The sequence below is a fragment of the Patiria miniata genome, unplaced genomic scaffold (genome assembly GCF_015706575.1).
Source record: "Patiria miniata isolate m_02_andy unplaced genomic scaffold, ASM1570657v1 HiC_scaffold_7, whole genome shotgun sequence".
Taxonomy (NCBI): Eukaryota; Metazoa; Echinodermata; class Asteroidea; order Valvatida; family Asterinidae; genus Patiria; species Patiria miniata.
The window spans coordinates 37,728,571-37,743,518 of NW_024037074.1; the positions used below are offsets into that span (position 1 = coordinate 37,728,571).

The 14,948-nt window shown below is 39.3% G+C and overlaps 1 protein-coding gene across 4 annotated transcripts in view; it reads right to left on the reverse strand.

Annotated features, from left to right (window-relative positions):
• LOC119744513 (myosin-IIIb-like) overlaps nt 1-14,948 on the reverse strand; it is a 31,970-nt gene that overhangs the window by 7,861 nt on the left and 9,161 nt on the right. For all 4 annotated transcript variants that reach the window (XM_038220464.1, XM_038220463.1, XM_038220461.1 and 1 more), the window contains exons 9-24: nt 14,491-14,599; nt 12,519-12,638; nt 11,936-12,036; nt 11,358-11,444; nt 10,570-10,752; nt 9,944-10,055; nt 9,156-9,229; nt 8,830-8,880; nt 8,387-8,506; nt 7,593-7,678; nt 7,095-7,190; nt 6,214-6,305; nt 4,383-4,547; nt 3,266-3,360; nt 2,354-2,556; nt 1,674-1,763 (exon numbers count right to left, since the gene is read on the reverse strand). In XM_038220464.1, coding sequence (XP_038076392.1) covers nt 1,674-1,763; nt 2,354-2,556; nt 3,266-3,360; nt 4,383-4,547; nt 6,214-6,305; nt 7,095-7,190; nt 7,593-7,678; nt 8,387-8,506; nt 8,830-8,880; nt 9,156-9,229; nt 9,944-10,055; nt 10,570-10,752; nt 11,358-11,444; nt 11,936-12,036; nt 12,519-12,638; nt 14,491-14,599 — 1,784 coding nt within the window. The remainder of the gene's footprint in view (nt 1-1,673; nt 1,764-2,353; nt 2,557-3,265; nt 3,361-4,382; nt 4,548-6,213; nt 6,306-7,094; nt 7,191-7,592; nt 7,679-8,386; nt 8,507-8,829; nt 8,881-9,155; nt 9,230-9,943; nt 10,056-10,569; nt 10,753-11,357; nt 11,445-11,935; nt 12,037-12,518; nt 12,639-14,490; nt 14,600-14,948) is intronic.

Consider the following 14,948-nt stretch of genomic DNA (forward strand, 5'->3'; position numbering starts at 1 on the left):
AATAGTAAGGTTTTTCAAATGGTGGTCGGCCGACCACCGTTGGAAATTTATTCAAAATATCACTTTCCTTGAAAATGACTTCACAGCAGGTGCCATAATTTTACAAGATGCTTTAGACTGTCATTTACCAACGTCCTAATAAGGTATTTCATAACAATTTGGTAATTTTGTTTTTCGATGTTTCCAAATAATGTATATTTCTTTTAAGTTGCTTTTGTCAGTTTTTTTTAGCAGTGTAAAAAGCTTGAGATTCCAGAGAATACAAGCCCAATTCTTTTTTCAAAGTGAAAATTGATTCTAATTGTGACAGCACACACCAGCCACACTTTTTTATTTTTTATGTGACTATTTATTCCTTGTCATTGATGATTGTTATGACACCCATCAGAAGAAATGATCGGATATTATTTTACAATCTTGTACTGTGGTCAGCTGCCTTGTTTTGTAGTACATCCACGCATGGTGTAACTTCTTGTATCCCAATACTCTTGCGAGCTAGGATACATTTATTGGAACCTACTCCTACTGAAGCTTCAGTTTATAAGATTTGAGGCTTTGCATGATGGAGTATCGGTATCGTTTCGGTTTGCGGTAACACCATGTAGTAATAACTACTGCTTAGAAGATATTTAGTTCTGAAAAGAACTTGTCCTGCTTATTATCAACTTTCGCTAAGTAGTTTTTGTTCTGATAACAACAGTCCTGCTTTAAGTTCTAAAAGAACTTGTCTTTGGTCTCAACGTTTCGACTAGCCTGCTCTAGTCATCGTCAGGTCTCCTGACGATGACTAGAGCAGGCTAGTCGAAACGTTGAGTGACGATGACTAGAGCAGGCTAGTCGAAACGTTGAGTGACGATGACTAGAGCAGGCTAGTCGAAACGTTGAGACCAAAGACAAGTTCTTTTAGAACTTAAAGCAGGACTGTTCTTATCAGAACACAAACTACTTAGCGAAAGTTTATAATAAGCAGGACAAGTTCTTTTCAGAACTAAATTTCTTCTAAGCAGTAGTTATTATAACACCTCACCCGCAGATTCTGTGTCTTGATTGGCCGAGAGTGAGTCACATGTTACTTTCTAATTTTGCTATCTTTCTGTGCACGGCCAAAAGTACTATGCGCATAGCAACCAAAGTACTATACCATTAGCAACCAAAGTACTATTTCCACGGCGCAGTATTTGTGTGCAAATGCATGCTGGTGTGCGGGTTGCGCGTTGTGCGTATTATTCCAAAGAGAGCGCGCCGCAGACTTGGGTTCAAACATTTCGTGAAGGGTTAGTTTTTAAGAGAGAAATACATTTTCCACCAATTTTGTATTGAAATTGAAGTTTATTTCAACTGTGTTCAGATTTAAATAATGTAAAATATTAAAATCAAGCAGAATCTGTGGGTGAAGCGTTATAAAACAAATATTGAATGCTTTATCTCGTGGTGAAGTAAAACTAGCCTCCCTCGGTGATCCATGGACCATTCTATTTTCCCTCGGCTTCGCCTCGGGAAAATAGAATGGTGCATGGATCACCTCGGGAGGCTAGTTTTACTACACCACTCGAAGCATTCAATATTTGTATACTACCACATGGTGTTACTGCAAACCGAAACGATAAGCTTCAGTTTGTCATCATGTACCAAGGACCTATGAAGGGTAGGTCATGAAAGAATCAAGGACTCACTTCAGAGACAGGGAATAGCCAAACCGACTCTCACTGACACGAATCAGGAATGAGCCAATCGGCTCATCTGCAAGTAAATCTTCAGCTCTCCTGGGAAGAGAAACAAGTTATCCAGAGAAATTAAAATAAATGCACATTCATGTAAAGCCGGCCTCAGGTCCACCTTGCGATGACACAAATCAGTCAGCGACTAACTTTTCAGGATCAAGCTGCGCCTGAGCTACGACCGTCGGGAACAACTCAGTCGCCGTTTTTTTTTGCGACCTGAGTGTAACTACGACGATATTAAAACGATCGGCATCAGTTGGTGCTAAACAAAATCACCAGTCGCAAGAGGAGAACAATTTCAACTTCTGCAGCCTGTTCCGCGACCATCACACGGTTTCTATGTTTTGTGACCTGAGTATAATTTTGTGCTTGATGCTGACGGTTCCGTCATGGCGCAAAAAAAATCATGGGTCGACCTGAGGCCGACTTAAGGGTCACTAATAACATCTATGATTAGTCCTCCAATGAGTAGTGACTTGACTTGAAATGAAATTGTGATGGACTCAACTACAACACTGCATGGTATCAGCACCCCAGTCATTGTTCTTGTCATGCAGTTACCTATCCCCTTACCACCAACAAATTACCGTCTCCCCACCGCCACCTTGCATTCTCCCTGGGGATGATTTTACCTCCTAGTTATGATTCCATGGAACCATGTAGCAAAGGTTCCCATCTTATCCCTGGCTGCCATGGACTGGGTGGCCTTGAACCAGTGAACTGACGCCTGACGGGTGCCTTCCTTGCCGAACAGGTTCTGCTTGATGCGGACAAACTCGTCTTCGATGATCTCATCATCTTCGTCATCGTCGTCTCCTTCTTCTTCCGAGGATTCCTGCAGCCGACAAGGATGTGAAAATCAACTACATCTGGGTATTGCCTTTCCTTGTTGTCAGTTTCATTTGCCACAGCATTTTTGTTTTGTAAAAAAAGGGGGGGGGGGGGGGACAGCACACATATTCCCTTTGCAACCAATTGATCCCCATGTGTTTTTGAGTTTGGTATGGTCCGCATTGTCCAACTGCTGACAAGGAAAGAAACAAATTCCCATGCTTGCTCCGGTGGGCCTAAAACCCCCTAGTCTCCTGCCTACCAGTGCACAGGTCCGAACCACTTCAGTTTACCGGGATCAGCTGGCCGGTCCAAAATCTTACATGTATATAGCAGCAGGCGGTACTACAATCAACAGCCTGAATGATAGTTAATATATTGTTGGAAATAGTTAAAAAGGTGCACAATTTTACTCCAACATGATGAGCGCCAAGAGCAGCAAGTGGCACATTTTCACACTTTAAAAGTTGAGCAGAACAATGCTGATGAGCAACAGTACAAAGTCGCTGACAAATTGGGAGACGGCCAGCATAGGCCTTTATAGCTGAGTCGGTAGAGGACAGATTTCTTCAGTGCCATAAGTATTTTAGTATTTCGTGAACTTTACGGACCTTGATACATGATACTTTTTTTGCACAGGGGAATAAAGAGTGTAAATATTGAATTAGGTCATGATGATTCCTTTTTAACAGTGGTCGGTTTCCAATTCTTACCTTGTCTCCCTTTTGATTGGCATCCTGCCGAATCTGAACGGCCGGGGCCTCAATCTTGATGACTTTGTCGCCTCTACGAATGGATTCAAAGAAGGCTGCAAAGAACCAGAATGCAGCAAATCATTCCCAAAACAATGCCGTAGCTTAAAAGGTAAACTCTGACAGCCAAGGCATTCTCAGGGAGCATTCCGTCAAATAGTACATAAGAAGTCAGCATTCATCCTATATGGAACTAACCTACATCTGTTTCACTGCAAGACCCTTCGGAAGATGGGGGAGGGAGATGACACAACTTGCCCATGGCAAAATTAAAGTTGGCAATACTGACATTTGCCATCCACCAGAGATTCAAACATAGGTGAGAGCAGTGTTTCCCCTGCCCATTCAAACATGAGGTGGCCCACCTTGCTACTTTCAGTGTCAATATCACCACTTCGCTGTGAAGATTTACAATATCAATTGAAAATTGTTCATTTTGTGTAATTTATGAGCGTTTTTCTTGACCTCCATGTATCAAGAACTCACAATAAGCCATTTGCGAGTAACCTATACCCTTTGGAATTTACATTTGAAAAACGTCTGGTACAATGACTTGCTCAGAATGCTTGGCACATTTTAACTTTGAATTCTCCAGACCAAAGACACTGTTGCTAATCACATGATTCGGGGCAAGCTCTTGCATAGTTACGTAAGAGACGCTCAGCACCAATACATCGTTCACAATGGGTGAGAATGGCACAAAGACACCAGACCATGCCGGAGCTGGGGGTTGCTAGCATAAGGCTTGCCCCGAATCACGTGATATAGTAACAGTCTCTTTGGTCGAGAGAATGCTAGGTTAAAACGTGCAAAGCATTGTATTAAGTCAGCGTTCCAGATTTTATTCAAATTTAACTCGCAAATGGCTTATTTCAATGTGTTTTTGGAATCATCGTGTATTTTTGTGAGCGCTGCATTCTTTTCAGTTTGCAGACTGTAAATTTCATTTCAAATCATCAATTTGAATTGTTACCACCTCGCTCAGTTCATTAGCCAGTAGGAAGAATGGGAGGATGTCCCACCCCTAGTTACTTCCCTGGATGAAGAGTGTGTGGAAGGAATGGGATGTATGTCTTACACTTTGGAATCTTCTTGTCTCCCTGCATGACCTTGGAGAGTTTATGCTGCTGATCCAGACTCATTTTGGCCAGTTGCAGCAGGAAGGCGTTCATCTCGTCTTTCTGCTGCTGGGCCTTCTTGACTCTTGCCTTGTACCGACAGCGAGCCAGGAAACCACGCACAACTGTACCAAAAACAAAATAGCAAATGAATGCTTGGATATTATCAAGTCTGATTAGGGTCAAATTTCAGTTTCTTCTAAGTGGTGTTGCAAGTGGGATGGAAAAAGGACACAAGAGGTTCAAGAGTATCTGTGCCTTATGAACTTCAATAAACACTCTCAAACACTCAGTTCAGGGTCATTTCAAATGTTCTTGTTGGTTTAAAGATATAGTCCATCATTTGCAATTTGTGCATTTGTGACCGGCTCCACAAAAAAGGGTATTAAGTCGCGCTGAGCATTATTGTGTAATGGCCTGCTCAACATTGAGAGGCTGAAAATTTTGTCAAAATGTGATTGTCATTTTTTGTCATGAATGACATCTTTAGTACCTAAAGTTTCAGGTTTCACTAGCAGAAATGTTGATTTTGATGAACAAAGTGGAAAAACAACCATTTTGTGTGCATCGTTCTGTTGTTCTACAACAAAGCCAGCTATTTCAAAGCCTGTTTTCTCAGTTGTGTAATTTGAACTCCAAGGAAGTAATTAATATGCAAATACGTCATATCTCCAGAACGGGAGGGGCTATGGAGCTGTATTATATGCAAAATGAAAGCTTACATTGTGGGCTTTCCAACCATGTATATAACTTAATTTCACTTTTTTGCGACATAATACCCTTTTTTGTGGAGCCGGTCACATTTTGTTCGTTTGAAGCAACAAAAGTGTTCAAATCTAATGAAGGATACTGAACAACTAACCTGATGAAGTTTCAGCTCAGGTTCAACTGTATATCCCGAGAAAAACAGCATTCAAGGATCTCAATTTCAAATCAAAATTTGCTGAATTACGTTTTGAATTGTTTTGAATTGCAGCTATACGCGATGTCGCGCACTGATCCGACGAATTATAGCAACTGCGCACACGTGTGCGTCGTGCAAATGTTTGCGCGCACTTCGCCGAAAAAAAAAACAAACTCCTAATTTAAATTTCCTACAGTGCGTCTTAAGAAGCACCGTTGGAAAGGCCTTCTTTCGTTGATTTCTTCAAAATGACAGCTGGCCAGAAAGAATAATTTCACAGGGAGTTTAGTCCCCTTACTATCTTTCAACCAAGAATGTTTTTCAGCAATAATTACGCCAGTTACTTTTCGGATGGCTGCAAATGATGGACTATAGCTTTAACATTTAACTGTAAAGGTCAGTTTAAATTTCACACACGTGGACGTGAGAAGTACAAATGCAAAAGAAACAGAGGCCACAAAACTTGCCGAGGTTAAAACCTGGTCCGAGTTTGAAATTTTGCCTGCTAATTAGCGTTGGCTTTTATATTGATTACAAAAGTGGCCTCAACCCATTTGCAACTTTGTTTTACTCGGACCTAACTAGTCAAAGTATTTATCAAATTATGCTGAATTTAACAAAATTCAAAGGCTAGGCCTAAGGTCTTCATCCAATGCACCCAGATCAACCACATCCAACAAAAATTACATCTGTTTGGATATTGTATATTTTCAAACTTTATTGTTTAGATGAACCAAATCTGAGACTTTACAAAGAAAAAAAATGTGGAGAACATCCCCGATAGGCCTCCAAAGACAAATATTCATGATGTAAGTTTATTCATTTTGTTCTTAAATCTGTCATGGTTGCAAATATTTCCCAGTAGCAAGTTTGATAAGGTGACGTACTCTTTTGAATGTGCATGGCTGATCGTCCCAGTTTCTGCATGTGTTCCTCCAGCTGATCCTGATGATAGTACTTGAGAAATAACTTGGTTTTCCTGTGAACAAAAAAAAATACCAACCAAGTGGACTATGATTACAAAATTCGTAATTTAGCATTTTTACTTTTAGAAAACCTGTTGCCTTGTGTCCAGTTCACTTTTTGTTTGTAGTCACTCTCAACTGTCTAACACATCAGAATTATTTCTTAAAGGCATTTACGATAATTAACTTCTTATGCATTTTGTTCATTCCACCACTCAATATCCAAAGATAAAGTTACAAAACCTGACCTCTTGAAGTTTCAGCTCAGTGGATATCGTATTTTTGGAGAAAACAGTGAAAAACCATGGTCACATTTTTGGTCACGTAAACACCATTTTGTCAAGTAGGCCTAGCACTCCTTTCTTTCCAAATATCAGTAACTAGACCGATCATTGGAAATCACCTACATTTTCTTGATTTCTTCTAAATGACGGCAAGCCAGAGGGAATAAATCAGGGGTGTTTAGAACCAGTCATCCGAGGAAAATCCGCTCAGCACAAACACTTCAAGGGTTCAAGAACTGTCTCAAGACTTTTCTGTTCAATCGTTAACTGCTTTCACGTTTTCACTAATTTTGAGTCTTAGTTTCTGTAACTTACTTTGCTGTTAAGCGCTGTGATACCTTATGCGTAAGAGCGCTCTATAAATGCTTGTTATTCTAGTATGATCTTCAATTCAGTTTGGGATAAATGCAAATGATCCTATATGCCTTCAGAATTGTCATACTTTAGTTCGTTACAACAATGGATCACCAGTCTGAAATGGGTGTGGGTGGTAGGGTTTACAAGGTGAGCTAAGCTTACCCAACATGCCAGTCTGTCAGACCGACAGTCTTCAGGATCTTGACACATCCGTGCTTGTCCTCTGACAACTTGGCACTCCTGGCCAACACTTTGTATCTGGAGAGAATTTCAACACACAACAGCAGTTACAGGTACATGTATGTCACCTAGGCAATTTCTGAAACCTGGCTTCATCTCAGTATTGACTTCAGGTGCTGAACTTTTTGATTTAATAGATGGGTCTGTTTTAGTTCTGTGACAAAATCAAATGCTTTGCGTATGATGTCATCAGTCCTATAGTGAAATGCACAACATGACCTCACGGAGGTCAAATCTCGCATATAACTTTACTGTGGAAAAATGGCTGTCCTCTATAATATAAAATGCCATACTTTGGAATCTTTTAAGTTTGATTGGACGGTTTCAAGGACAGATAAAACTAACATTTATGGGTTCCTTAGTTAGTCTAGAGGGATAGCATATTGCCACTGAAATTTGTTGGAAAAGGAAAACTATTACCTCCTGACAAAGTCAGCAAACTGCGGCCTCAGCGCATATCCCAAACGCCTGATCCTGGTGGTCTCAAGCATACCAGTGTATCGCAACTGAAAAATCAAACACAATTACATTAAACTCTGATCAAGACCCCAGCATATTTTTTGTTTCAGTTTTATCTAACCTGGGTTCCGCTTCAGAAACTTTGAAGTCATGGATGAAACAGTCTCACATCAATACTGTAAAAAGTGGTCAGAGTATTTGACCAAGTCAGTTACAAAAGAATTTTAGTAAATTGCAGTAAAGGCACAAAGTCTGTAATTGCAGTTAGAACACAAACCAATGGCTGACAACAAAACTTTTGGTTAAGCTGTAAGAGTCTTTTGGGCTAAAAAGTCTTTGCAAGTTCAGTTGCTGTTGGAAATTATTTGATCCAGCAGGCTTCTAAGTGAAATAGTATACCCTGGTTTGTTAATTTGTTCCTTTAAACAACGAAAGCTGCTGTGAAGGATAGTTTGCCATGTTTGCTGACTCAATTGTGGTGTTCACTAGGATATAAATCTATGCTACCAGACCGCACTAGGCAAGATGGCACCCAAATGGTCCTTAAATATAAATTATGATTCACACTTTTACTGTTGAGGTGGTTACTTGTACACAGAGTAAGAGACACACGCATGTATGAACATTTGAAGCATGATATGCCACACAGAGGACCCTTCCTCTATTGTGTTGGTCACTGTGTTCCCGGAATATCAGGAATTCTTTTGAGATATTAAGGGAGGCGTGTTAAGTAACACATATGAACGCATTCTCACCTGGGCTGTGACAAACTTGTCTTCAAACAGCTTGGCAGCCTTGCTGGTGTTGGGCTTGATGCAGCGGACGAAGTGTGGGTTTGACAGGTTCAGTAATTCCATCAGAACAGACAGGGAATTCTAAACGTGGTAAAGTGGAAAGAGGATTAGAGAATATCTGGCCAAACTGAATGCAAAAGTTCATTGATATCTTGCCCTTTAAAGAGGCAAAATTATTCACTACTACTAGTGATTATAATTCAATTAACCCCTTGATTGTCATGAAATAACGATAAGACAAATGCTCTACTACAGCACCAACATTTTGGCTAACTCTCAAGCAGCTTTGTGAAAGTAACATTTTCCCAAAATTATCATTAAATCATTTTGTTTTCACCGAAAAATATCTTCTTGCAACAATATTACAGTCTCTGAGCTTGGATATCAAGTCAACATCAACTAACCTTGAACTGTGCACCAACAGTCATCTTCTTGACAGTTGCCCGGGTTCCAAGCTAACAATATAAAAATTGTATTCTAATTATTGTTTTACGTATTTCCATGCAACACAAAAATAATGAAATGAAGTTTTTTTACGCACTTTAACTAAACATGTCTTATAATCCACCCATTTTTGAAAATAAATTATACTCACAGTGCATAATAGAAGAACTTGAATAATTTGAAAGTCAGCACCACATGGCCAAAACATCCACTTTTGAGAACAAGCGTGAAATAATTTGTAAGAAATGCATGGGAGTGATGTCTTCAGGATGCAATTAAGCCTCACCTTTGGTCTGGCTGACTTGCGAGTTCTCCTGCGCCGGCTCTGCAAGGCTAGAGTTCCTGTTCTGGTGACAGTTCCTGAACAGACGACATAACGGGAAAAAAACAGAGGCGTCATGACCATATGGCAATCTCGGCAGCATTCATGAATGCGTTATGTATTTCACAATAGCGGGGCTCAGCTTGTGAAGTTTGACATCTTTGGTGTCATGCACCTGATTTCATGGAAATTACTTTCTGCGACTCTTCTGTGTACTATTTAAATCAACATTTTCTTCAGGTGACAAAATGTTAAATGCCAAATCATTGTTCACTTGTTAACCCCAACCAAGTGAAACCAACAAAATTTGACGATATCTGATAGTTGACACATTCTGCTATTTTGTTATAGAAACAAGTGTCCTTTTTGTTATGGTTGTTTCATTCTGTTGGTTGTAGATGGCTTCACATTTTGCTGAATATTTGATCTACAGACCTCTCTCATAGGACGTCATCTTCATAGGAAAATTACAACTGTGTGTTCAACGCTATCAGGTGTGTGTGCGCGCAGTGTGCAAAAAGTTCTAAAAAGGCACGTGTGTTGCTGGAAATTTCTTCGCAATACGATGCAGCATACGCGTCACTTAAATGCCTTAAATGCAGATGCACGTGGCAATCTGTATGAAGTGACGTCATTTGAGAGAGAAAATTGGACTCAGCAGAGTGGACACAGAAAACACAAAAGGGATGGATAGCAACCTTTTTTGACGGCTTTATAAAAGACCGAATACATTAAAAGAAGTTTTTCCCAACCTCTGAATATCTGGCTGACCAGATCGTTGGTGCTAGTTCGTAGCATCTGCATGACCTTAGATGGTAGTGTGTCGCGGTTCTTCTCCAAGAAGAGATTGGCAGTGTACTCCACCTGGCAAAAGACGAGACAAAAAATGATGGAGCCAATGTTTTGAACTAAGAAATGTTCTATTCTCTGAAAAAAACACCATCGGCATTGTTTTAATCACTGAAGACCCACTGGGCAGGAAATGATATGAGGCCCAATTGAACTTCAGGCAATAATGATGCCCTAACAAATTCACAATATACTGATACTACACCTCAAATTTAAGGATCATGTAATGTGCACACGAGCGTGGAAACATTGAAAATGTCAGAGTATAATGGTGAACTTGGACAACTGCACGGACCTTGCACACATTTAATTCCTCAATGATGAGAAGAAAAATAGACTACCTCTTGACAGTTGTGTATGCGGTACCCACATGAAGATATTACAGGTTTGTGCACACGAAGATGAAAATCAGTTGTGCATACTTTGCTCAATATGCATACAAATCAATGTGGGCATACAAAGTGCTAAACACATTGAGCTTTAAATGAGTGGTCACTCAGCATAATCTCCTGTTCGTAATATGACTTACCCTGCCTGCATAGTGGTCAATGCTGAAGTTGTTACTGGTGGCATTCTTGGCCTTGATGAAGTGGTGATTGCGGGCAAAGTTCTGGTTGAGCTTCTCGACAAAGGTGTGATCGGTGGCCTTGGGGAAGAGACATTCCTCATCCAGGAGACCCAAGACACCAATGGGCTTGGCAAGGAACAGATCCTGGTGTAGATAACGACAGAACCGTGGTCATCACGCATTTAATATTCTAATTGAGGGTGAAGAAAGGCTGACTACTGATAGAGGTTTTTGTCAGGGAAGAAGCAAACTTTAAATACTGGACTATATACTTCACCAATACAACAACTGCAGCATGGTTGGAAATAAATGTAACTTATTAAGTTGAGATTGAAACCCACAATCTCCTGCTTAGTGCAGATGTCTGAATGGCTTGACCATCAAGCTTGCCAGGGTCGACAGGCCAGTTCATTTCTCATATAGCAAAGATAGCACAAACTAGATCTTATATTATGGAATTTTGCATTGCGAGATCTGCATTTTAATAATAGGCTTCAAACTTCAGCAATGCTGTTTTATAAAATACAGTTTTTCAAAACAAGATATCTTAACCACTTAAACTTCTCTTTGCCAGAGATGACTGCCAGTTTGAATCCAATGTACCAACGGAAACTTAAATCAATGGAAACAACAAAGTCAATTTGTATGGCGAAAATATGTAAATAAGATTCTGTCCTCAACCGACAAAGAATTGTAGAAGTCAAAGACCTTTTAAAAAAGCATTGCAAGATAAGGAAGAGATACCCTACCAGAAGCGATTGATTGTTGACAAAGGGAACATAGGTCCAGTCAATTCCTTCATTCTTGTATTCTTCCTGTTCCAGCAGGAAGATGTGCTGTGGGGGAAATATATAACATCCGATAAAGTCATGTCTGAAAAGGGTTTCCAGAACTATGGGTATGTCTACATGTTCGTATGTAGGTGAAATCATTAAAGACCTAGACAATATCTCTAGTTGCGAGATTCGGATGCAGCTTAGCCCTAAACCTTGCCCAAAAATAGATATTTCTCAGAAGCCCTACATCTAGCTCTAGTTGCATAAAGTAAGTTAACTTCACAATTTGGATCATTTGAAACCCCAAAAAAATACTTTAATGCGGGAAATAAACTTCCTTTATTAGTTGGAATTAAAGTAACCTGCAAATCTTGTCACATCCAAAGCACCATTTTAAGTCTATATATCAGCTCACTGAAAGAAGATTTTACAAAGCTGCAGATAAGAACTGTCCACCAAGCTAGTGGAACAAAATTCATACCCTTATGTATAATGTAACTGGGACAACAAATACAGAGGCAACCTGCAAACTGAGGTTTAAGTCCACAGACCTGATTGAAGAAGTACTGCAGTTGTTCATTGGCTAGATTAATGCACATCTGCTCAAAGCTGTTGGTCTGAAACTGCTCAAAGCCAAATATATCCAGAATACCTATAAGGAAATGTTTCAAAAGAGTTGTCAATTTTGAGTGAGGGATAACCAAACCCCCCCCCCCCCCAAAAAATACCTCATCCGTTGGAAAAATAAAAGAATTCTTAAGTACAGATGAGCCAAAGTACAACACAAATGCTCGCACGGAATGTCTCAATTGGAATTTAAATAACGGTTCAACTTTTATTACTCCCCACAGAATTTCGCTAAAATCCTCCCTAAATCCTCAAAACTCAACAATTTTGCAGAAACTTACAACACATTCTTTAAATTCGAACTTTTAAATAAAAGTGTATTAGCCCCATGCAAAACAAAATAATCTTTTTACTATCCTGCTAAATTTGGCAAATTTTGTACTTTTTTTCAAGTGACTACTCATGATTCGCTTGCTAGTTTTTAAAGTTCCCTATTGTGGTTTTGACTTCCTTATTTCTTGTGGAGGAGGGTGGGGGATGCACTTCCAATAATTTTGTATTTCTCACCAATTTCAGTCGTATCCGATACGTGCAGTGATAATTCCGGAGCTAAGAGCTGATTGACTTTATTGACGATCCAACTGAAGAGACGTCCATACAGTGTCTTGGTCATGGCATCACGTGCATCTAGAAGGAAAAATCAATGAATAAAAGTCAATCATGTTTAATTTCATTACTCTATTCACAATTCCCATGCATGGCTAGAATGCACTGTGCATGCCTGATTACACCCTTTTAGATTGAACATGTTTTCCTTCTCGATGTATAGCTCTGCACTCTGGTGATTGAGGATGAAGTGGATTTTTCATCTGCATAAATGCAGCATGCTTCACTGCATGCGCCTGATGAAGTAAACTAAATAAACTCTATGAAATTGATAAGCTGTATGATAATTCCTAATCAAGTTCAACGAAGGACTTGGTAAATTTGTTGTGAAGCATGCAGCTAGTTGCTTCATCTTCTATTTGAATCAGAAATTGCAGAGGCATTTTTTTGTGCAAAAGTCATTCCTGAGTATTCCAAACTCCAAAACATGGAAATATCAATGACGGTTCACGCATGGCATATTTTTTTTCTACTGTGCATCAAAAGCAAGCAATATCTGTAATTTCATTTCCTCTCAAATTTCTCAATTTTCACCAATCAGAAACAACCGGTGTCAAACACATCTTGAAGATTTGTCATAACCAAACACGAATTACCGTTACAAAAAAAATAATCAAAATGCAAAATTGAACAAAATCAAAGAGGTATGAATGCTTGTCAATCGTTGTTAAAACTTCAAAAGAATCTGCACAAAACAACAGCATGCTTTGATGATAACCCCGCTTAATGTTCCCCGGGGCTAAGTTAATAAGGTTTTAACTGGAGCAGAAAAACAAAATAACATGCCCCTAGGCACTATCTGCTAGATCGGAAGTATTTCATTAGCCCATGCCGTGATGGCCAAAGTGAATGCCGTAAGCCGCAATCCACCAGCCAAAGTTCTTGTCATCAAATAATCCAGGCAGAAAGACGTCAATAAAATGGATTGTATTTCGTCGGAGATGATTTTTTTTCTCTTTTTCCGCTGTATCGCCTTCGTTCTTTAGCCCGGGGCAGGACAGTCGATTATTTCCCACCGTCAAGATAGAAATGTGGACAGGCTGAGAGATGGTGTTATGATCGTGAGGTACAATCAAGGCATACTTGAGTAAACTCTTTCAATAATTGAGAGTGGATTGACCGCTTGACAGCACATTGCCCAAGGCAAACGATCCAATATGTTCCCATGAATTCTTTAACAGCTATGCATCTTCCATTTCACATGTTTAAATGTGCTTGAAAGCAGAACATGTAAATTGCATATCTAATAACAGTGGGTTGAATTATATACCAATTGTGATAGAACTAGCGATGATGTGCATTTTGCCAAGAGACACATATCACCTGAAGTAATTTATTACTAAATGGTAGGTAACAGGTCAAAGGATTCTTCTTTAAAGGTGATTTCCTGTGCTATTTTCAAGTTTCACCTTGAAAAATAGTTTTGTTTTTTTACCAATTGCTATAGAAATATAAACTTTATTCATTTTGAATGAGATATCGAGCAAAAAAATCCACCAACATTTAGTTATTGAATTCTTTCTTCACAAAAATTGAATAACTGGCTGCCAGACAATAATTCGGCTTTTGCACTTGAGGCGGGTTCATTTGAGTGCAAAATAAAGTTCCTTTTCAAGAGGGTTGCAGACTCCCAAAAGAGAAATAGAGTAGTTTTTTTTCTTTCGTTGAAACAAAAATGCACCAATTGGAAATTTGTAAGGAGAAAAAAGAAATCCACTTTTTGAAGAGCACGAGGTATCAACTTAATCAGCAAGCAAATCAGAGGAGCTCAACAGTTGAAAAAGACAAAAACTGACAAATCTCCTGGTGTTAATTAATTATATATGTATTTTTACATTTGGAATTTAGAAATTGTAAACAAATTCCAACTCACCTAGAGCCTGATGTTTGGTGTAGTTCCTCTGAAACACATCCCCTCTTGCCGAGCTGAGGTTAAAGGTCAACACTTGCTTCAGCTCCTCGTCATTTATCCCAATCAGTTCCTTTAAGAACAAACAGTACACATATATATATATTGCAGATGAAAATATAAACCATTTGCAAAAACGATTCAATCAATCAATCCAGGAGCAAGTTAAATGATATGGGCGTCCTGCCCATACTTTCTCCACAACTTGATACTCTTCGACCAAACTCTTTGGCCTTGATTATCTGGAATGATTGGACTAAGTATGACCATTTTTCTGTTAATCCCACTTCCTTCGGAAGAGTTTTGTAAGAGTTTCTTTCTTTATGTTTTTTTTAAAGGATTTTGGCTCCAGAATACTTTAGTGCTCTAAACTGTTGTATCATCTGAAAGGAAGCCATCATTTCCACAAAGTGTGTTTGATT